The sequence below is a fragment of the Corylus avellana genome, chromosome 5, assembly GCF_965113065.1.
Source record: "Corylus avellana chromosome 5, dhCorAvel1.hap1.2, whole genome shotgun sequence".
Classification (NCBI taxonomy): Eukaryota; Viridiplantae; Streptophyta; class Magnoliopsida; order Fagales; family Betulaceae; genus Corylus; species Corylus avellana.
The window spans coordinates 18795502-18818907 of record NC_142494.1 but is presented as its reverse complement, the minus strand read 5'-3'; the positions used below and the strand labels follow the sequence as shown (position 1 = coordinate 18818907).

Here is a 23406-nt window from a genome sequence, read left to right as displayed (position 1 = left end):
GTTAGAATGTTTTGATGTTGATTTTTTTGGGAAAATTGTGTGTGAACAGGTGGATAAAAGGATTTGCCAAACATTCCACTTTTTCCATGAAAGTTGGGTGTATTATATTTTTACCAAGAGTGTCATGGCCTACAATTAGAAATTCAGAAACAAAAGTTATCAAACACATAAATGATAAAAACAATGATTCAGGCATATCAATTCTGTTCTGAAACAGAACACTGAACAATGATAGAACAAGATGAGTTCAAATTTATTTTGTCGCTTTCAAACAGGGCTGGCTGCATCATTCCAATAAGAAGAACATGGCTCAAAAATCCAACCATTTCAAACATGCAAATTAACTTCAATTACAACTTTTCCAGCATTGGAGCTCGTGAAGACAGAGCCTAAGCTCTCCAAGTAGCTCTCAATTCCATGGTAGATTTTGAGCTTAGAACTAATCTTGCCTTCTTTTATGTAGCTCTGCATTTCCTTTGTAAAATCCCCGAAGCGATTGAAATATGATAACAGCATAAACCCTTCCATCCTTACCTCCTTGCCTACTATATTCAGAAGATTTCTCACCCCTTCTCTCTCTGTCCAGATCTGCATCAAACAAACAAACAAACAAGAAACTTTAATATGCATGCATGCATGGTCAGCTCAATACTAAACCATGAAAGTATGTTGATGACATCAACATGATTCACCTCCTTATATTGAGATATCATGCCGCAGACCGGAATTCGTGCATGCTTGTTGACATGGTTGAGGGCCACCTCAAGCATCTTGCCACCAACATTGTCAAAATAAACATCAATGCCATCTGGGAAGTATCTATTACATTAAGATACATATCATTATGGGGTCCTTCACAAATGATATAAGGAAGAAACTGTGAAATGGTAATTAATTACTTGCTTAAAGCAGCATCTAAATCTGTTTCTTTGTTGTAGTTGAATGCATCATCATATCCAAATTCCTCCTTTATGAGCTTTACCTTTAAGATCAAAAATAACATGAAGTCAAGATAAGATATATGTGATATGATTTTATAGGAGAATTTCATCAATTTGGGATTTAAACATGCCATCAGTTCCAACCGCTAAATAACATGGCATTCAATCACCACTAGTTTCCAAATTGTATTTCACTTTCTTTTTTGGAGAAACTAATTTATAAAACCCCTTTAAGCTTCCATGTGTTTTGACATTACTCCCTAATTAATGTTCAAAAGCTCTCAATTTAGGGTATCAAGTTTTCAATTTTTTGCAATGTTCTCCATCTGTTAAGATTTTCCGTTAAATCTTGTCAAAACTTTCAAAACACCAATTTTTTATTTAGAAAAATAAAATAAAAATTTGCAAAGATACAGGCGTTGGTCATGATTTAATAGAATTTGTAAAAATATCTGCGCCTAAATTTTTGTTTTTTTTTTAAAAAAAAAAAATGGGTATTTTGAAAATTTTGACAAAATTTAATGGAAAATCCTAACATATGTGAGATCGATATTGGAAAAATTTGAAAGTTTAATACCCTAAATTGAAAGATTTTAAACATTATAGGGTAATTTCAAAATGTGTTGAAATTTATGAGGGTTTTGTGACATTTCCCTTCTTTTATTTGCAATCCAATGAATTCTATCTTCTTCTTTTTTTTACCACATTTCACCATGACAACCAAAAAAATATTAGAGACACATTCTACAAGCCCAATAGAGGATACCAAATATAATATATGATTACTACCATTCGAAAGTATATTATTATGATTGGGTCTCCAACTAATTAATATTACTTTAATCACCAGAAATATTACATTTACCAGAAACGTTCATGGTTTGCAATTGCATCACATACCTTCTCATCAGATCCAGTGCTTCCGATGACCCGGCAACCTCTGAGCTTAGCCAATTGTCCGGCATACATTCCGACCGCTCCAGCCGCTGCTGAAATAAACACATTTGACCCTGGCTTTGGATCTCCTAGCACCTCTATACCCACCCACGCTGCAAAACCTGGTATCCCTGTAATACATATATACCATATTTCATATCTCATTATATAATTGCCTTAAAAGTATAACTTTAGAGGATAAAAATTAAGTTTAAACAACTTTTTTTTATTTTTTACATGTCCAGACAAGAGGGGGGAGGAGATTTGAACTAGCGATCGACCTACGCTTCATGAGGCGTGGTCCTAACCGATTGAGCTACCTCTTGGGGACTTAAGTTTAAACAACTAATATTAAGAAAAAGAAAAAAATTAGGATAATTAAAAAGAAGAAAAAAATATTACCTATAGAACTGAGATAATCAGGCAACGGAACCCCAGATGTTGGATCAACCTTCTGTATGTGTAACTCGGATGGTACAACACAATGCTCAGCAACCGGAGAGAAAAGATTAAGGACAATATCACCCTCCTTGTAATTATTGTCCTTTGATCGAATTACCCTTCCAACAGTGATTGCAGTTATCACCTGCAATTTTTATATATATACAAGCCTCACCTTGAATAGTATCTTAATAATAAATTATTGCTAATAATATAACTGGAGTAAAATCTATAAACTTGAAAATTTACGTTAATGTTAACATGTCAGCATATATGTATTTTGCGGTAATTTTTACTTTTACTTTGGAAAAAAAGTTCTAATATGACATAAAGGTAAAAATTATTTTTGTGTTTGAAATAGAAAATAAAAAACATAAAATAAAATTTTGACAAGACTTTTATATCTAATTTTATTGAATTTTTTTAACGATTTTTATTTCCTTAACAAGTAGTATCAGACTTGATGGTAATTAAGATAACATGAAATGGACAAAGATAATTGTCTTTTAACTAATACCAGTTTAGAATTTTATATTTTTGTTGGGTTTTTGAAAATCTGTACAGATTTTTTTTTGGCTTGATTTTTGTGGCGTTAGAATTGGGATTATGAGGATTATTTTGAAGAGATTATTATAGAAAGACAAAAGTAGTGAGCAAGAAACCCCTAGACTAAATAAAATAGGAAAGGAAATAGAATAGAATAGAATAGAATATAAATTATTCTAACAAATATATTATAAGGTAAATAAGCTAATAATATAGGAAAATGTTAAATGTTTGGACCACTATAACCTTTTTTTTTTTTTTTTTGAAGGAGAAGGGCCACTATATATAACTTTTACTATAATCCTCATACAAACTAATATGACAATCTTAATTAATGAACAATTAAGATTGTATCTATGGTTGACAAGTCAATCACGAATTAATTAAATTGACAAGTCAAATTGTTTGCTTAATTATTTTACTAATTATATATTGACACATGTATTTGTAAAAAAACTATAGTAAAGATTGTAGAACGTCTAACAACACTCAATAGTCAATTATATATAGCATTTTATGAATGAGTAATGCTATAAATCACATTTTTATCTCACAATTAACCAAAATGCTAAAAAAAAAAAAAATCAATGATTAGTTGGGATTGTCACGTCAACATTGTAGGATAAAATATGATATATAGCATTACTCATGAATACATAGGTTAATATCGTTGCATATGTTAGCCAGTATATTTGTAGTGGTGTGAGGTGATGTTTGTTTAAAGAGTAAATGACGCATATTACACCTTATTTCACTTGATTAATCTGGCAATGCCCCTTATTTAAAATAAATAAATCAAAAAATAATAATAAAAAAAAAAAATCAAAAGCTGATGAGCATGCCACATCATCTCAATGAAAGTGAAGTGAAATGGAAGTGTAGTATGCATTATTACTCTTGTTTAAAGTACCTCATTTAGTTTGAACTGAGGCAAGTAAAGCCCGTCTTCAAGACCAGTCATTTGGGCACGATGATACGGATCAACAGAGATCAGGAGGTTTTGGACGACGAGATGGCGGTCAGGGATCAAATCGGTGCAGAGCGATAGCGGGACAGTACGGAGTTTGAGATGATCGGAGGTTGGAACACCTTCTGGTGCATGGGCCGCCAAGTACCATTCTCTGCTCTCTACCACAGCTTTCTCTTCATTGCCAGCACCACCCATTTTCTCTAGCTTCTGAGTTTGGAGTAGAAGAAAAGACTTGGTGCCCTTAATTTTAATAGGTGGATGATATAGCAGATAAGATCACAACGCAACGTAAGTTGCACTAGTTGACCAAACAACTTGTTTAATGTTTGGGTTCCATCTCTTGCAAATTTTTCCAACATGTGCCAATAAACCTCCAATCAAAGATTAGGCAGAACACTCCCCATATTGAGTAGAATAAAGATTAGGTAGAGTTAACATTAATTTAAGGTAATCAAAACAAATTATTGTATCGACCATATGGTTTGGAAAAAAAAAAAATCATATCCATCAGGTGGTGTACCGCGTATAATGGATCTAGATTAGAAGGAAAGGGTGGAAGAAACCCCTGCTCCCATGTGGATGTACTTCCGCGAATAAGGGGAATGGTCCTTTTTAACTTTTTACAATTTTTTACATTTTGAAACCGTCAATTTTAACTTAACATATTATATATATTTTAACCATTCATGCCAGTGATTAACATATATATTTTAACTATTCGTGTCTATCACTGGCTAAGAAGTCAGGAGCAAGCATAGTATGTTTACATATTATATTTATTTTAACTATTCATGTTGACATACGATTTTAATATTTTCAGTGATAGACATGAATAGTTAAAATAGTTAAAATATATAGTGGTAAAATACATGAACAGTAGTTTAACTTAACATATTTGTGAATATATATATATATATATATATATATATATACTCGCAACCGAACATACTATCACTGGCTAAGAAGTCAGGAGTAAGCATAATAAGTGCATCAAAGTCTCCAGCAATAGCATAACAAGCAACAATAAACAAGTGTCAGATTGGAGTCTGGCTTAAGGTTGAATGGGTTAACATATTTTCATTGTTCAAATATGTCATCCAAATGCAATTGGGAAAAATGGAAATAAAACAGTACAGAGAATATTAATTTTATTGTGCGAAGATCCATGCGTACGGGAATCAAATCATGGGAATGGGCCTAGCCCTACTTATTCAAATACAAGACAACCCTAGAAAAGTGGCAAGCTTGCCGGGAAGCGCACATGCATCCATTGTCTCTCATATGTCGCCAAATGACTCCATCCAATTTCATCAAGCAAAGACAGCTTTAGTTCATAGTGCTTCTTCTTTGGAGGCCCCCCATCATCTTGAATTATGTCATTCAGTGCCTGATCAGGTAAAAGGGTTAAGTTTCACAATATATCAATTCATTTTCGATATTCTTCAAATGATACCAGGTTTTTCCTGTTGGACACCATATTTAGGAAAGGAGACGCAACCAGTAATAAAGGAGAATTTTGCAAAATTGATAAATGCTTGAAAATATTATAAATCTGAAAAGTTTAAGTTGCCAATCATGTGAACCTAACTACCATCATTTTGACCGAAGAATATACAAACATAAAACAATTTTTTATTCACATTATAGAGTTCTATGATACTCGACCCAAAGTTGATAACTAACAGGCGCCGAAGAATATTTTATACCACTTGAGAATATATATATATATATATATATATATATATATATATATATATATATATATATATCGAATTACTGCAACAATAAATATTTTTCTGCAGGGTAACAAATTTCACTGACATAATACAATTATAATCCCAGCTCACCGGGTAAGATAACTTTGGTTATTTCTTATGGAGCTATTTTTTTATATTTTTCTGGCTGGATTGGGTCTTTCTTATCTTAAATATGTTTTCATATAATTAACTAAACACATATAAATTATAAAAGTGAATGAGCATGCCAGCCTGAAAAACATAAGACTGAATATAGGTATCTGAGTTGGGGCCACCATATCCTGTTTCAAAGGATATATGTGGAATAGGTAAGGTCCATGGTATTTATAGGATGAGGGGGGAAAAGAAGGAAAAAAAAAGAATTGCACAACATTTATTTGAGGTAATCTCTACATGTCAATGGAAGCCACCAACTTGTGATAGAGAGTTTATTTGGTGACTCATTGTCCAAGTGTATAATCATTCAAACCACGGAAAAGTATGAAATAATGAAGTCTCGTGATTCTCTGAGACACAATATATGAAAAGGAATGAAGAAAATACCTTCAGTGCTGTTCCAAGCCTTCCACTACGTCTCTCACGTAGCACTAGGAGAGTTCCATATTTAGAGGACTTCACATCAACCCATCTCTGCAATTCTTTGAAGTTCTCTTCAAAAAAATCTGGCTGAACACCAGAATCTGATTGAGATTGATCGTGAGTCTTGTCCACATCTTTTGCATCTTTGGATGAAGCCAGGGCTGATGCCTTCTCACCCTGAAATGACAACAATAAGATTCATGATGATGATGACGACAATGATGATTGCAACACTTAATTAAATTTTGCTTCCTTTTTTTTTTTTTTTTTTTTTTTTTTTCTATTTTTATTTTCTTCATGATATAAGTTACAGACATCGAATGGTTCTTGAATCCACGACCTTACCTCCAGCCCTTGGCACCTTGCTTGCTACTTTTCTTTTCTTTCTTTTTTCTTTTTTCTTTTTTTAATTGGTGTCAAAATTATGTATTTGAAAACAGCCTTAATGCCACGTTTATTGCTCTAATCCCGAAGAAGTCTGGGGCAATTGATCTCAAGAACTTTCGGCTTATTAGTCTCGACTCTTGTGAGTGGTGTCTACAAGATCATTGCTAAAGTTCTTGCTAATAGAATGAGAAGGGTTGTGGAGAAAGTTGTTTCAAAGCCTTAGAATGCTTTTGTTAAAGGTAGGCAAATATTGGATTCAATTCTTATAGCTAACGAATTTTTGGATAATCGTGTCAAGTCTGGAGAACCAGGGGTGCTTTGCAAGCTAGATATTGAGAAGGCCTATGATCACATTAACTGAAAGTTCTTATTGTATATGTTGAGAAGGTGGGGTTTTGGGGAGAAATGGTGTTCTTGGATAGTGCATTGCATCTCTTCAGTGCACTTCTCCATCTTGGTTAATGGCGCTCCATCCAGCTTCTTCAGTAACTCTCGTAGGATGAGGCAGGGTGATCCATGTCCTCTTCTGTTTGTAGTTGTCATAGAAGTATTAAGTAAAATGATTATTGCTACTGTTGACAGGGCCTTCTCTCAAGCCTCTATGTGGGATCTAGGCTCTGATGTGGTAAATATTTCACACTTGTTATTTGCGGATGATAATTTTGTAATCTTGATCATCTTCGCTAATCGCTATATGCGTGTTTTATTCTTTATGTTTTGAACTTGTTTCTGGTTTAAAGGTTAATATGACCAAGTGAGTTTTGGTTCTTGTGGGTAATATGGACAATGTGGATGGGCTGGCTGGCATTTTGTGTTGTGGCACTTCCTCTTTGCCTTTCAAGCATCTTGGTCTTCCGTTGGGGGCTTGTTATAAGGCCAAGCCTATATGGGATGCATTGTGGAAAAGATTGAGTGTCAGTTGGCTAGTTGGAAAATGATGTATCTGTCTAAGGGTGGTAGGTTTACCCTTATAAAGAGCACTCTCTCCAACTTAACTACGTATTTCTTGTCTTTTTTCTCCATTCTAGCTGGTGTGGCAAATTGAATAGAGAAGCTTCAACGAGATCTTTTATTGAGTAGGATAGGTTAAGAATTTAAATATCACGTAGTTAGTTGGCCCAAGGTTTGCTCTCCTACTTCTGAGGGAGGTTTGGGGGTTTGGAACTTGAGGCCATTCAATAGGGCCCTTATAGGGAAATGGTTGTGGCGTTAATTTGCATAGAGGTTTCGTGTAAAGTTGTTGTAGACGCTAAATTTGGTAGTACTTGGGGCGGGTTGTGTTCTATTGATCCCCCTGGTCGCACGGGATGGGACTTTGGAAGAATATTAGGAGGGGTGGAGGTTGTTTTTTAGCCATACCAGATTTGAGCTGGGAGATGGGTCCAAGATCAGATGTATCGTGCGGAGAGATGACCCTCAAGTACACAGGAAGCATGAGGCGGTCCTAAGTACACAAGAAGTATACACAAGGAACACCAAAACAAAAACAAAAAAACAAAAGAATAAAGAAAACCAAGCCAAAACCACTTGCAAAAACCGGAAAGAAAGGAAATACACCAAGACAACCCCAAAAGAAACCCTAAACCCGCAAAGTCGCCATGCGCTTCATCATAACATTGAAAAACCCTCTTGCCTTTACCCAGGGCCTGAACACTCACCTATAGCATCAAAATTTATCGAGCGCTCAAAGTTTTTAAGCTCCCTCCTCCCTTTTGGTTTAGAAACAAAAACCAAAACCTCATGACGACGTCCCTCTTGTACGACGGTCAAAAGATCCAGAAGCCTTTTCTCATTACCCCACAAGTGATCCCAAGAAAGGGGAAGATCTTTGCACTATGCACTGCCTCAAAATAACCGACATCCCCCACCTCTCCATTCTCTCCAACACCAGCCCCATCCACATTACCTCCCTTCAAAGTGGAGGCCACGGGCCTCTAGGAGAGATGAGAAAGGGGAGGCCACTGAAACAACTAAGAAGGATGTAGAAGGAATTATGCCAACAAACCTGGCAGAAACTGAAGGAAGCACCCTGTTACTGTCGTCAACACAAACACCGGCCTAGGCGAGAGCTGACCTCTGACGTCAGCAGGCAACGACCTCGCCATAATAGACCCAGCATGCTGGATCATGTAAAATGAGCTCGCCAGGACCAAAACTTCCTCCAGCATAACCTCTTGCAAACCATAAGGCTCCACCACCGAAAACAGCCGAGAAAACCCGGTGCACTGGCCACCGACCAGAGGCAAAACCAGGCGGGGCACTAAAGCCCAGCACACACTCACCCACAAGACCAGCATCCATCTTCAAAACCCACTTGGCCTTGTTCTTGCAATTGTAAAATTTCAAGGGCATGGGTGAGTTCTGAGGGAGACCCCAATCTGCCAACAGGTTCGGGGGACAGGTTTGACCTTGAAGAGAAGAAGAGTATCGAGGTGAAGTAAGTGGGCTTAGTTTAATAACTATCTAACCAGTTAGGCCCTACCTGCATAAGAAAGAAATTTACAAGTCCAGCTCTTGATTTTGGCGGCCGTTGGCATCAAATCAGATAGGGATAAGAAAAATGAAAAAAAAAAAAAAAAAATCCACACTATCATGCTAGAAGTTCACTGTTGTAAGAACCATATATGTAACCACGAGCCACTTTGGAGAAGATTTTCTTGTGGTTGATAATCTCATAAAGAGGAACATTATTATCGTAAATTGGTGTCACGTGTAGATCTAGTAGAGAGACAATTGACCATTTGTCAGTGCGCTACTCAGTTGCAAGAGGTTTGTCGTCACTTTTTTCTTTTTCTTTTTTATTTTGCTCCTTTCTTTGTTGAAGTGCATCTTTATTGGAAAGAGGTGTATGGCCACCACAGAAGTTGTTTGCTCTGGAATGCTAAATCCCACCTTGCATAATGTGGACTATTTGCTACGAAAGAAAAATCAGATTTTAAAGGGATGAGCTTTCTATAGAGAAGCTCAAAGCGCTATTCCTAAGACTTTGTATGAATGGAGGACTATTTGGGAACGTCATCCATCTCTCATTTCTAGATTTTCTTTGATTTGTTAAACTTTATACTTTTCAAAAGGACCTCTTCTATACATCTTCACACTTTACACCATTTCTCTGTTCTTTCGTAATAAAACTATTCTTTACTTGTCCAAAAACAGCGAGGCAATTTACAAGAATGTTACAAGATCACACGCACATGTCATACTTCATGTCAAAATTTCTTGTAAAACATAGGGCTCGTTCGCTAATACTCTTTAGAAGGCGCTTTTTACTTTTTTTTCTTTTGATAACGTAGGAGAACTTTACTCAGATTAGGTGAAAGTAGTTTTTTACGTAGGAGAATTTTTTTTTTTGCTTTTTACTTTTTTACTTTTTGGTTGTGATGTAGGTGAAAGTAGTTTTGAGTGTTTTGTGAGAGTTTTATGCATTTGGTTCTTTGTTTTCCTTTTTAACAAAAAAGAAAAAAGTACTCCTAAAAAGCATTAGCAAATGAGCCCATAAGTATTACTTGCTCCTACCTCTAGAGATTCAATATCCGCTAGTGCCAATCCTTTTTGATACAATGCCTCTGCTAATTGATCACGGGTTGTCTCCATCTTCTTCTTGAATTTCTAGATAAAAAGAAGAAAATATTAATTGTCTCTCAACCAGAAACACAGACATATAGTGGCATAATGTTAAGCAACAGAGTGAAACAGATGTTCAAAGAGAAGGAATTGCTAAGGATGAACTTCCAATAATTTTTATTCAGAAAGGGAAACAAGTATAAGGAAACAAAGAAACAAGAATAATAATTTTACAACAAGATACACACCTCTGCCTCCTCATCTTCTGGGTCAGTTTTGAGGGAGAAAGCTTTTGCCAACTCGTCTTTGTCAATACTGCCAATCACCTCATTTGCAGCATCAATAACCTGCAATATCGCACTTTGTAAGTCCAGGTAAACCTATATTCATAGGATCCTCTCATTTAGGAATGTATACACTTTTAGAGAACCCCTAGAAAATTAATGGTTAATTCATCAATAGTCAGGCAGAAAATAACAAAGAAAAAATTTGTTTCATAAGGAAATCAGCATACATATTACCAATTTGCAAATGAACATTTTCACCGTCAGTGAAACACGGCCTCTATCTTAAGAAATCCAACCACACATTTGAAGTACCAAATGCTTTCAACAAAATTATTCACATATAAGATGAGATTGTATTTGGTTAAGGTGTGACCCATTCAACTCGTACTCTTCAATCCATGAACTTCCAGGCAACAGAAGATGGGTGAAGATGCCCTATATTAGAGTTGGTAGTCAACCCTAGGTATTAGAAATGGTTCACTTGAGTTCCAAAATTTTTAAGTTTTGATATACCTAGGAATCTGTGAAGGCTTGCTATGCAAATCCCATGATAATTAAAATAATGAAAGGGCAATGCGGGCTGTAGAGGGATGTAACATTTTCCTTTCTTGTTCTACTCAAGGAAACAGGGATGCTCAGTTGTAAGGTTGTTTTTTTTTATAAGTAATGAGTATGTTTTATTAAATGCGTAAGGCGCCGCTACGTACACTGGAGGTATATAAGAGAAAACACCTAAGCTTCCTACTCGGTTGTAAGGTTGTTGACAACCCAGTAAAGCAGAATAAAAAGTTAGAAGAAAGTTTTTTTTTTTTTTTTTTTCGATTAGTAATGAGTATGTTTTATTAAAAGCGTAAGGCGCCCCTAAGTACACTGGAGGTATACAAGAGAAAACACCTAACTAGAAAAGGAAAAACGGATTAGGAAGTCCACGTAAGTAATTGGGAAAGGGGCAAGATATGCTGCTGTCCACATGTACAAAGTAATCAACTACGAGGCTAAAATAGCCTCCACCAAGTTCTCCAAGTCCTCAAAGCATTTATTATTTCTCTCTCCAAATAGTCCTAAACAAACATAAGGGCAACATTTTCCACACAACGGCACTCCTCGTCCTTCCTTAGGACCACCAACTTGCACAAGTGTTGACAGTCCTTTAGTGGATAAAGGCATCTTCCTCTCCCAACGGAAAAATGTTATTGATCTACTCAAGGAAACGGGAATCCTCGGTTGTAAGGTTGTTGACAATCCAGTAAATCAAAATAAAAAGTTAGAAGAAAGTGTTGAGAGTCCTTTAGTGGATAAAGGCAGGTACCAACGATTAGTTGGCAAGTTAATATATTTTCGCACACTCATCCAATGTAGTGATTCAGTTTATGCATTCACCCTGAGAGTCTCAAAAGAAAGCAATTTATAGAATACTTCAATATTTGAAATCTTCACCCCGAAACACCTGAATGTAGAAGCTTATACACACCAATTAGGCTTGGTCAGTCACAGAGAGAAGAACTACTTCGAGATATTGCACACTTGTGGGAGGAAATCTAGTTACTTGGTGTAGTAAGGTTGTTAGATCTAGTGCAGAAGCTGAACCATGAGCCATAACTCATCAGATATGTGAGTTATTATTGTTGAAGCCTATGCTAAAAGAAATTGGATATGATTGCAAGGAGCCTATGAGAATATAATGCGCCAACAAAGCCGCGATTAATATTGCTCATAATCAAGTTCAGCATGATCAAACTTACACATTGAAATTAATAGACATTTTATCAAGAAAAAATTGCATGCAAGGTTGATTTGTACACCTTATGTGAACATAGGGGAGAACCTTGCAGATATTTTAATGAAGGGAGTGTCCAATAGTGTTCTTCATTCGGCCTTGTGCAGGCTGAGCATACAAGATATCTTCACCTTAGCTTGAGGAGGAGTGTTGAAGATATGCAAATCTGATTTTATCTCAGGGTTTGATTTCTAGATTTGATTTCCTTTCCTTATATGTTTCATTTATTGTGATTCCATATCAGTGTGTATTGCTTCTCTATAAGTGTGTAGATATATCATAGAATCATCAAGAAAGAATAAGCTCAAATTCTTCCCTCTTATCTTTTAACTATTCCACTTATTGACCATATGCTTGTATAGTACTCACCTCTTCATCATGGCGAATTTTGTCCGCGACATTACTCTGACAAAGCAAACCTTCCAAAACCTTTGCAAGCAAAGGAGTGTATTTTGGATATTCAGACTGCCAAAGAACAAATGAAACACATGGAGTTTAGCACCTTGAACATAAATTTGGCAGACCACAAAAACTAGTTCCAAAAGAGACTTAAATGCAGATGTTCTAATCAGATACCAAAGAAAATGTCATCTCAAAAGTTGGATAAGTCCAACACTAAAATTAAATAAATAAATAAAAGGTACAGGAAGATTCTTTTATTGAGTAACCAACAAATCCTACTATATTTTTTTATAAGTAAACAAAGTACAAATGCTGAATCAAGCATCCCCCACCAATTACAATCACAAATGTTGAAAATCAAAATATATATATATATATCTCCAACAAAGACAATGTAAAATTAACATCCTCTAATTCGCACTATGTGGGAGCAAAAGTAAACTTTAAACGTTCCAGCTGACTGGAAAAATCAACTTCCTAGCTGGGCTTAGAGCTCACAAATCCTCAGCATGTAGAAAGCAGGTAAAAGAAGCATAAATATTGCTGCTGCTAATCTCAATAAATATCCTAACTTGCAGATATAAATAATAACAATAATAATAATAATAACTTTCACAAGATTCTAGGTAGATGAAGAATGGTCAGCTTAGTTCTCTCTTCTCTCTCTTCCACCCCCGCCTAAGTATAGGCGCGTGGGTGGCGCGTGAGAACTGTGTTGGTGTTTAGTCTTTAGTCATTAGTTAGTGTCATGGCTGTTTCGAGAAGATGGTCTGTGGAGTCCAAAGATTTTGAATTGCTGATTAAGGGAGGGGCCTCAGGGGTGAGGATCTTTGAAAGAAGTAGCAGGAAACAAAAAGCTATCTTCTTGCAGAAGGACGAATTAGTGTGGCTGGTGCACATAGTGGAGGATTTGGTGGCAGTAGAAACTTCTGAAGTTTTTTGGGATCAATCCAAAGCAGGATATCCATGGATTATTGCGCAAATATGCTCCAATAGACATGGGCGTTTTTTGACAGTAGAAGAATTTAATGGAAGGCAAAGAAGTGGCTCGATCATCATCCCAGAAGGTCGCTATGGTCAAGGATGGAAACGTTTTATATTGGAGGTGCGTCTGGCAAAGTCATTCCTTTGTGAATTCAAAGAGGCCAAGGAGGGAAAGAAGGCTAAGGAGGGGGTGGGAAGGAGGAGTTATGTGGAGGATTTGGGTGTGTCGGTGCAACCGGCAGAGGAATGCTTCAATTCTTATACAGAGCCGATAGCCAGGGTGCCAAGGTGGCTGAAAGAGGCTTCGGCAGAGATGGACAAGCAAGCCCATATTTCCGGCAAGCGAGGGCTGGGTTCACAAAAATTTATAGCTCCGGTGAGGTCTGTCAGCGGTTGTGTGGAGGGTACTATGAAGACCCATCTTGCTGCTGTGGCAGGAAAGTGCAACCCAAAGGAAGGGGGACCGTCGAGAGAGGGCAGCAGGGTTCCGGCGAACAGAGGCCAATCTCCGGTGAGCAATTGGTATTCTTCGACGAGGCTGTCAACTTCAAATATTGTTGTTGATCACGTGAAGGGACAGGAGGGGGATGGTTGCCACGATAAGCAATCTTTCTTTCGTGCTAAAGTTGAGCTCATTAATGCTAGGGAGCTGTTGTGCAGACTGAGAGGTGAGGTCGACGTGGGTTTGAATAGGTTAGACTTAGCAATTAAAAACTTTGAGTGTCGGAGCTTTTCATCCAAACTTGGTGGGTTTTGTGATGGTGGTTCAGTTAGAGGGGATAAATCTGAGCTTGATGTGGCCCAACCCAAGTTGTTGCAGCGTGGGTGGTCCAAGCTGGATTAGAAGAAGCCTCCTCAACTTGTCCAGAAGTACTTTAGGAAGAAGTTTGCAAGGCTCACTCTGGACCTCGGTAACGAGCCAGGCCCTGATAGTAAGGCCCTGGCTTTGCAAGACTATACTATTATGGAGGCTGTGACGAGGCCTTTGGAGATAGGGGAGGGCTCGGGTGCAGGGACGAAGCCGGTGGGTGCGCCAAAGCTTGTGGCAGGCGGTCCTAGTATTCCGGTGGGTGCCATAGGTTTTTCTGAGCCTCCCGCTCCTAGGTCACTGCCCTTCGCCAAGGACGGCCATGTTGTCCCTCCTTTGCCGATCGTTCCTGAGCTCACGGCAAAGGCACCGACGAAGGTAGAAGTGTCTGGAAAGGAGCCAGCGAGGAAGAATCCAGCGAAGGTTGGTAGTCAGGGTCACGTTTCGACAATGCGCTACACTGGTCAGGCAACGCCGACGATGGGTCTGCGCGATTCTGTCGTGGGTCTCCTAGTGAAGGCACAAGTTACTCCCATCGTTCCTGATGCTTTTCCTCTGTCGGTGATCGACCTCGCTAATCAGAGCTCACCGAGGAGTGTGTCGAGTGCGTCTACTTTGGGGATTTTGGGGAAGGAGCCTGTTCGGCCGGTGATTTTGTAAGCCCCGTTACTAGGTTGATGCCCTGCGACAAGGAGGCCCACGGCGTTTCTATCCTGCCGATCGATTCCACACCTCTTAGTCTTGCTAATCAGTGTTCCCCGAAGGGGGGTTCGAGTGTCTCTGCTACAGGGATTTTGGGTAAGAAGCCTGGCAAGTGGGCGTCTCCGGTTTTCTCTGGGTCTGCTGCCGGTGTCTGTGAGGAGTCCGGGAGGGAAGATTTATTGGGGAGCAACCCTGCTAATCAGTCTCTAGGTGGTTCTGTGTTGGGTATTCTGGGCAAGGAGCCAGGGTTATGTGTGACACCGGTTGAAAGTTTGGGTGGAGTTCCTATCGCAGTAGAGGGTTCTACTTTCCAGGAGTCTATTGTCCCAAACTCTCTTCCTGAGGAGCCGTTGGAGGAGCAAGAGAGGATCTTTATCACTAAGGCTTGCAAGGAAGTCGAACTATCTTGTGACGGAGAAGAAGGAAAGCTTGAGGAGACCATTGGGTTACTGATGGCTGACAACAAAGGCAATGAATTGGAAAGAGAAGAGTGTACTTTTGCAGCTAAAAAAGGTAAGAGGAAGCTTTATCATTTGCAATCTTCTGTCAATTTTTTGGAGTATTCTTCGAGGGACAGGAAAAAGGGGAGGGCCAAGCGAGTTAAATCATGAAGCTCAAGATTCTTTCGTGGAATGTGAGAGGTTTGAATGAGAGGGATAAGAGGTTGAGGGTTAGAAATTTGTTTAGAAGTTGGAAGGCGGATGTAGTTTGTGTCCAAGAGACAAAAATGGATTTTATTTCGTATAACTTAGTGAGGAGTTTATGGGGCTGCCCGTATGTGGAGTGGTGCTATGTTCCTTCCATTGGGCCTTCAGGGGGCATTTTACTCATGTGGGATAAGAGGGCTGTTGAGAAGGTAGATGTAGTATTGGGGAGTTATGTGGCGGCTTGCTCTTTCAAGAATGTTGAGGATGGTTTTGTATGGGCATTTGCGGGGGTGTATGGTCCTAACAGAGTAAACTCTAGGCGTTTTCTTTGGGAGGAGCTGGCAGGGGTCATGAGTTGCTGGGACGTGCCGTGGTGTATCGGTGGGGATTTCAATGTCACCCTCTATCCAAGCGAAAGGTCGAGGGGAGCTCACTCACGGTCTACAATGAGGGATTTTGGTGAGTTCATATTGGAGCAAGGCCTCATGGACCTTCCCTTAGTTGGGGGGGATCTCTACCTGGTCAAATAATAGTTCTTGGTCTAGGCTTGACCGCTTTCTTGTCTCTCCGGATTGGGAAGCCCGTCATTCGAACTTGCGTCAAAAGAGGTTGCTTCGGGTTTGTTCTGATCATGCTCCTATTATTTTGGACTACAATCCTTACTCAAGAGGCAAAAGGCCTTTTAAATTTGAGAATATGTGGCTCAAAGTGGAGGGTTTTGTGGATAAAGTGCGCAGCTGGTGGGACTCGTATCATTTTCAGGGTACTCCGAGGTTCATTCTTTCTAAAAAGATACAAGCTCTTAAGTGGGATATTAAAAGATGGAATGCTCAAGATTTTGGCAACATGGGGGTTTGTATTAAGGCTCGTATGGAAGATCTTAAAGCCCTGGAGAGTGTGGAGGAAGAGAGGTCTATCTACGGAAGAGATCGAGGAAAAGGGCGCTCGCAATAGAGCTAGAATCTTCCCTTTCTTCAAGAAGAAATCAATTGGAGGCAAAAATCTAAGATCCGTTAGTTGAAAGAGGGCGATAAGTGTACAAAATTCTTCCATCGGATCGCTAATGCCAACCGAAGACAGAATTATATTGAGTCTTTGAACATTCATGGCACTAGTACTTCTGATCAAGAGGCTATTAGTAATCATATCACTCGCTTTTATGAGTCGCTCTTCACAGAGACTCTTAGTTGGAGACCGAGGTTGGATAATCTCCATTTCGATATGTTGGAGGTGGATGAGTCTTTTAGTCTGGAAGTTCCCTTTGAGGAAAGGGAGGTGTGGGAGGTGGTCAAAAAAATGGATAGGGACAAGGCTCCAGGCCCGTATAGTTTCTCTATGGCTTTCTTCCATGATTGCTGGGAGATGATCAAACTGGACATCATGGCTGTTTTTGCAGAGTTCCATGACCGAGGTAAATTCGAAAAAAGCCTTAATGCTACGTTTATTGCTCTTATCCTGAAGTCGCATGGGGCTTCCGATCTGAAAGATTTTCGCCCTATCAGCCTTGTGGGGGGGATCTATAAGATTATTGCGAAGGTTTTAGCCAATAGAATGATGAGAGTTATGAATCGGGTGATTTCTAACCCGCAGAATGCTTTCGTCCAAGGAAGACATATTTTGGATTCGGTGCTTATAGCCAATGAATGCCTGGACAGCCGTATTAGATCTAGGGATCCCGACCTCTTGTGTAAGCTGGATATGGAGAAGGCTTATGATCACATGAACTGGAAGTTTTTAATCTACTTGTTAAGGAGGTGTGGTTTTGATGAGAAATGGTGTACATGGATTGAGCATTGTATCTCGTCGGTGCGGTTCTCGGTGTTGATTAATGACTCTTCCTCCGGTTTCTTTGAGAGTTCACGTGGGGTGAGACAAGGTGATCCTCTTTCGCCTTTTTTGTTCATTATGGTCATGGAGGCGTTCAGTAGGATGATTAATGCTTCTATCAATAGGGGTTTCATCAACGGCTTCTATGTGGGTGCTAGAGAGCCTGAGCGGGTAATTGTTTTCTCACCTCCTTTTTGCTGATGATACGCTGGTTTTTTGTGGGGCCGCTCCTGACTAAGTTAGATTTATTAAAGCCCTCCTTATTGGCTTCGAGGCAGTCTTAGGGTTAAAAGTAAACCGGGCCAAATCTGTCTTGGACCCAGTCGGAGGTTCTGTGGAGACGGGGGAGCAGGCTGGTATTCTGGGTTGTGGCACTAGTTCTTTGCCATTGTGGTATCTGGGTCTTCTGCTAGGGGCATCGTTCAAGCTTTTGGCTATTTGGGATGATATGTTGGAGAAGATCGCTAGAAGGTTGGCCCCTTGGAAGCGTTCGTATCTATCCAAGGGGGCGAGGCTCACTCTCATCAAGAGTACCTTATCCAATCTTCCCACCTATTTTCTGTCTCTTTTCCCCATACCTGCTTCTGTGGCGAATCACATTGAGAAGATTCAACGGGATTTTTTATGAGGGGGTTTCAACGACGAGCCTAAGTTCCACTTGGTCAGTTGGCACGAGGTTTGTTCTCCGATTGCTAAGGGTGGTCTAGGGATTCGGAGTTTGCGTCTTTTTAATCAAGCTCTTTTGGGGAAATGGTTATGGAGATTTGCAAATGAGGAAGATGCTTGGTGGAGAAGTATTTTGGTGGCAAGGTATGGGGTGGATTGGGGTGGTTGGCGTTCTAAAGTTCCTCGTGGAACGCATGGGGTGGGGTTATGGAAACACATTTGTAAGGGTTGGAGGTCGTTTCAGTGCCATTTTAGATTTGATCCTGGACTGGGGGTGAAAGTCAAATTTTGGGAGTATATTTGGTGTGGCGAGATGTCCCTCAAGGAAGCTTTTCCCCGTCTTTTCAATATTGCTAGCAATAAGGATGCTTCCATTGCGGATATCCGGGAGTGTTTTAATGGTATGGTTCACTGGAATGTTACCTTTACCCGTAGAATTCATGATTGGGAGGAGATGGTCTTAGCCTCTCTCTTCTTGCTCTTGTATTCGTCATCGATTCATGGGGAAGGGGAGGATCGAATGTGGTGGACCCCTTCAAGAAGAGGGAAGTTTGAGGTTCACTCTTTTTATAGGATGCTTGTCTCAAAAGAGTTCAACCACTTCCCTTGGAAAAGTATTTGGCGCCTAAAGGCTCCTTCGAGAGTGGCCTTTTTTGCTTAGTCGGCTGCCCTTGGGAAATCTCTCACATTGGATAATGTTCGGAAGAGAGGTATTGTGGTGATTAATCGATGTTGTATGTGTGAATCGGAGCTCCTTTAGTGATTAATTTTCCTGATTTCCTCTTTATGTTCTCTTCTTCTTTCTCCCCAGCTTAGTCGCTCTCTTGTATTCTCCCTGTGTACTTGGATTGCACCCCTCTGTGCTCTTTAATGCATTATTACTTATCAAAAAAAGATAACAATAATAACTTTCACTCAAAGTATGACAAGCTTTAACCTTGAGAGAGGAAGCGAACTTTTTCCATTCCAAGCGCTCCTCATCACTGTCTTGCTTTAGGGTTGAAAGAATTTTAATCTTCACATCTCGAACCTGATTCACAAATAACAGCATCATGTCTCTGTTTAACCAAGATAAGGAAAAACTGGGAAATTCACAATCTAACAGGCTGGAAAATTAAATCAAAACAAGAGGCTATACACGGGAACAAGATCATAGAGAAGTGAAGGAACTCACAACATAAATTTGCTATCAGTTTCAAAAGCAATAATATAAGTTTGTCATGTGTATGTCCTGTGTCATATAAAAATTCTAATACAAATAATACGCTATTCCACATTCTTTTTTTTTGATAAGTTACGCTATTCCACATTCTAACGAGACTATATATAATTGTTTGATACAAAGGTTAAAAGAAAGCATTTTTGCTTTTTATGCCTTTTCTGTGGAAAAAGGGAAGTCTCCATGGTGACAAGTATTAGCACCATTAATACATATTTTTTTTTGATAAGTAAATGTATTATAAAGCAAATGTATTATAAGGATATGTATTAGCACCATTAATACATATCCTTAGAATAAAACGAGCCCACTCCTATCTTCTCGTCAATACTTATGACCAAATGTCACATTCGCCATGGCAATATAGATTTGCGGTTTTTTCAAAATTTTATTTTCCCTTTTGGTGGATAAGCAATAAAATTTAGGAGAAAGCAAGAATGGAAACAGTTTAAGCTACCCGGGAATTCTGTAACTAAAGAAAGAAAGCACAAAGTTAAACTAGGAAACAAGTTTAAATTACATAATATTTGGGAAAAAACTGAAAGACGCACTAATTTTATAGATTTTTTTTTTAATTCCTACTTGAAGCAATTCAAAGTGGAATCAGATTTTGAAAATGTATCGTATAAAGAGTCCAAATTTACAGCATTAAATAATACGAAGGATGTTCAAGAATAAACTTTTCATACTTATTGCATATTTTAGAATGTATTTCAATTTATGGTGTTCATTATGATACATAAGCAACCTGAGAAACAAAGAAGTACTCCATATGATACACGAATTGACAGTTATCGATACAATAGATGCAAAAAAGTAAACTAATCAGTAAAGCTTTCATAAACCCACATCATATGAAAAGATTTCACTCCTGTGCCTCGCATACCTCTTCTTCTAAACGTTCAGAAACAGTCTTGGTGCCGGTTGAGGAAGAACCTTTTCCCTTGTCCTCATCGAGCTATCAAAAGTATTTAATGAAATGACAAATGGACATGAGTTAGGACATAAAAGGACAAGAATAACATCACAAGCAACTGAAGCCCAGACAGTTGCATAACCAAATTTACACTATTGTTTTACACCATTACAAGTGACACGAGAAGAATTCATCACAGCATGTTTTTCAACCTTATTTGGTGGCACTATATAAGAAAGCTGATAGGACACAGGGTTCTTTTGTGGATTCTTCCCCCCTTCTTGACCACCACATGATAGCTTTCCATATGAGATTGCTCCCAGCAATACAGATCCTTGTGGAGAATTCTACAAAAAATTTTTTTTTTTTTTTTGATAAGTAAGAATTCTACAAAAATATTACAAGCATTGTTTAACACCTTCTGCACTTATATTTAAGTGGAAAACAAAACTGGAGAACGCAGTACCTTTGGAAGCTTGTCTTTGGATGGTGGCCCCAAATAAATTGCTTCTTTTATTCTACCAAAAGAATGCATTAAGTTAAAATAACTACCATATGAAGATAATAACATATGTAAACCATACAACTAAATCATTCAGGCGCATACCCAGGAACTAAAACTGAGGATTTAAAGCTGCCACTTCCTGTAACAGGGCCATCTGGTTGAGAGAAAAAGCTCAATCTAATAACATCCTGGATTAAAAACAAACCACTGGAAAAATTAATAGAAATTTAAAATGTGCACTCCGCATCGTTGGCTGCATAAGCCTTTACTAAAAAACTCCTCATCCGCACTGGTCATTTCAGTGAAGATATTAATAATTTTAAACTATCCTCTTTGAAACACTGGAACATAGATCTTATACCTAAAATAACAGAAACAGATTATTTAATACAATCCATGTTAAATTTTTAAATTGCAATATTATTTAAATACTTCTTATATCAAACAGAGATTAACCTAAATAGTAACAGTTTCAATGTTTCACGGAGTTATTAAACCCCATGAAGACCTCACACATCATAAAAGCATGAAGTACACAAGAACTTGTTATAAATTTTTTTTTTTTTTTTTTTTTTTTGACATCGGGGAACCTCTCCAAGGCAGGGCCCTTCAAACCCACCCCTACTGAGTAAACCCCGATCCCGTGCACCGCACCCTCGGAAGTTTCCCTACACAGAACTGGTTAAATCGCTTGCTTTTCATTGTTATAAATAGCAAAGATCTTCTGAAAAATAGTCACCTTATTCAGCACCAACACAATCATATATGGACAAATTCCTAGCCCCATGCAAAGTTTGTATCACATATGTATGTGTATTTGTGTGTGCGCTTGCACACATGTTTGCATATAATTCAAATGTAACAGGGAGTACAGTGTGCTAAGAAACTTGCCCCACTCCAAGGACTACCACATAAATAGATTTGATTAGGGTAAGGTGACAATAAGAATAATTTGGTGAATACATATCAGGCAGTTAAGTGAAATTGTCCGACCGCCCGTGTGTGGATACGGATGGACTCCGCCTCCTGCTGACGGGTGGCTGGATGGTGAAATCCACTGGAGGTGGATACAGTGGCAGAAAATGGATGATCTCCACCCATAGGAGGCCGTGTACAGTCCTATTCCCCCCCCCCACACGGTCTGCTCATTAAGCGGAACACATTAGCTAACAAGAGCAAACCAGGAAGGGTCAAAATTAACCCATCCCCCCCCCCCCCCCCCCCCCCAAAAAAGCGTATTTGGCGTGGCCTCCCATAGCATTTGGCGCACGGAGATTAGCTTTTTGGTTAGGGGACCATGCCATATTGGCTTTGGGGGGATTGAGGGTAATGAATAGAATTACTCTTTCAAAATATATGCCCAATGGTAGATAAATTTCAATATCCAATTTCCCTAACAGTTTTATCATAGCAAAAGCAAAGCCCGAGAGAGCACCGATAACTGAGTAACCAGATAGTTTAGCTAGATTTTATAAATTAAATAACATAGCCACCAAATAGTGTCAACCAATGTATGATATAGAAAGGCTCAACCATGGGAGGAAGGAATTCTAAACATAATCCTGCACAGGCTTTAAGGCTAGTTTTAAGGGGACACTCAGCAGATTTGAAGGGCATGCTACTTTATGTTACTTCAACAAAACTTCAATTTCCAGTCAAAAAATATTCTTTAGATAAAGTAAAGGCAGAAAACTAGAGGTTTGAGTAAGCACAACATAATACAAATAAGATAAGCAAAATGCATGAAATAAATTGCTGAAGTATAACGCTAAACCAGATGTTTGAAACATCAAAGCAAAACATTCTTCATAGACTGTGACAGCTATTTAAAGAACATGACGTATCACCTTTTCTTCCAACTTTCTGTCAATGAACAAGACCAACTGCTTCAACTTTTCCAAATACTGCACATTGTCATGCCTGGAATAAGATAATTGCCATGAGAGAAAGGAACTTGGGAGGGTGGAAGCACCACTTATATTTCAAATTCTTCAGAAGTTCTTCAATTGTAAAATAAGTCTACTTTAAGCTGTTGCAGCTTTCAAGGATTACACCAATATTGGTGTTCTAAGAAAATACCAGGTTGCTCAAATTAGGAAAAGAAAACTAGGCTGGGCAAAACCCACACAAACCCAAACCACCTGGTCAGCTCCTGACTCGGGTAAGATCAGGTTTCGTAACCAGTTTTGGATTTCTGGCTGGGTCAGGGTGGAATTCAGTATCCATTTCACCAGAAACAAGAATTCCAACACGACCTGATAATTTAATTAAAAAAAAATAAGGGTGATAAGTATTCCAAAAAACCCCAACCTAAAAGGCTAAAAAACTTCTCTCTCTCTCACACACACACACTGCTCACCCACTCCCTTTCCGCTCTCTCTTCGCTGCGGCCGCCTGCCGCCCCCTTTTGGGCCAATCTACCAGATGGTTTCTCTCTCTCTCTCTCTCTCTCTCACACACACACACATTGGTGGTGTTTTCGTTACAGTTGGTTTGGATGTGGGCTCGTGGGGATGGTTATATTGGAATTTTGGTTCGATTACGT

At 38.8% G+C, this 23406-nt stretch overlaps 2 protein-coding genes across 3 annotated transcripts in view; both read right to left on the bottom strand.

The window, feature by feature from the left end:
• Nucleotides 1-327: 327 nt before the first annotated feature.
• On the bottom strand, nt 328-4029 carry LOC132181953 (2-alkenal reductase (NADP(+)-dependent)-like). The gene is made up of 6 exons (XM_059595170.1): nt 3775-4029; nt 2280-2463; nt 1842-2008; nt 900-982; nt 693-819; nt 328-588 (listed from the first exon to the last, which is right to left on the bottom strand). Exons 1-6 carry the CDS (start codon nt 4027-4029, stop codon nt 328-330), a joined length of 1077 nt encoding a protein of 358 aa, XP_059451153.1.
• A 789-nt stretch (nt 4030-4818) lies between these two features.
• TPP2 (tripeptidyl peptidase ii) overlaps nt 4819-23406 on the bottom strand; it is a 40927-nt gene continuing 22339 nt past the window's right edge. For both annotated transcript variants that reach the window (XM_059595562.2, XM_059595563.2), the window contains 11 exons: nt 22709-22781; nt 20964-21049; nt 20823-20874; nt 20569-20703; nt 20327-20398; nt 19159-19251; nt 12555-12650; nt 10370-10468; nt 10074-10166; nt 6135-6347; nt 4819-5221 (listed from right to left, as the gene is read on the bottom strand). In XM_059595562.2, the coding sequence (XP_059451545.2) occupies nt 5063-5221; nt 6135-6347; nt 10074-10166; nt 10370-10468; nt 12555-12650; nt 19159-19251; nt 20327-20398; nt 20569-20703; nt 20823-20874; nt 20964-21049; nt 22709-22781 (1171 nt within the window). In that variant the 3' untranslated portion in view covers nt 4819-5062. The remainder of the gene's footprint in view (nt 5222-6134; nt 6348-10073; nt 10167-10369; nt 10469-12554; nt 12651-19158; nt 19252-20326; nt 20399-20568; nt 20704-20822; nt 20875-20963; nt 21050-22708; nt 22782-23406) is intronic.

What these genes read in the sequence shown, in the direction of transcription:
- LOC132181953 (XM_059595170.1), bottom strand. Translation starts at nt 4,029, where the DNA reads ATGGGTGGTGCTGGCAATGAAGAGAAAGCTGTGGTAGAGAGCAGAGAA. An exon ending in TGATTATCTCAGTTCTATAG is followed by an intron (nt 2,009 to 2,279) that starts GTAATATTTTTT and finishes TATGTATTACAG; the next exon opens with GGATACCAGGTTTTGCAGCG. An exon ending in TTAGATGCTGCTTTAAGCAA is followed by an intron (nt 820 to 899) that starts GTAATTAATTAC and finishes TTAATGTAATAG; the next exon opens with ATACTTCCCAGATGGCATTG.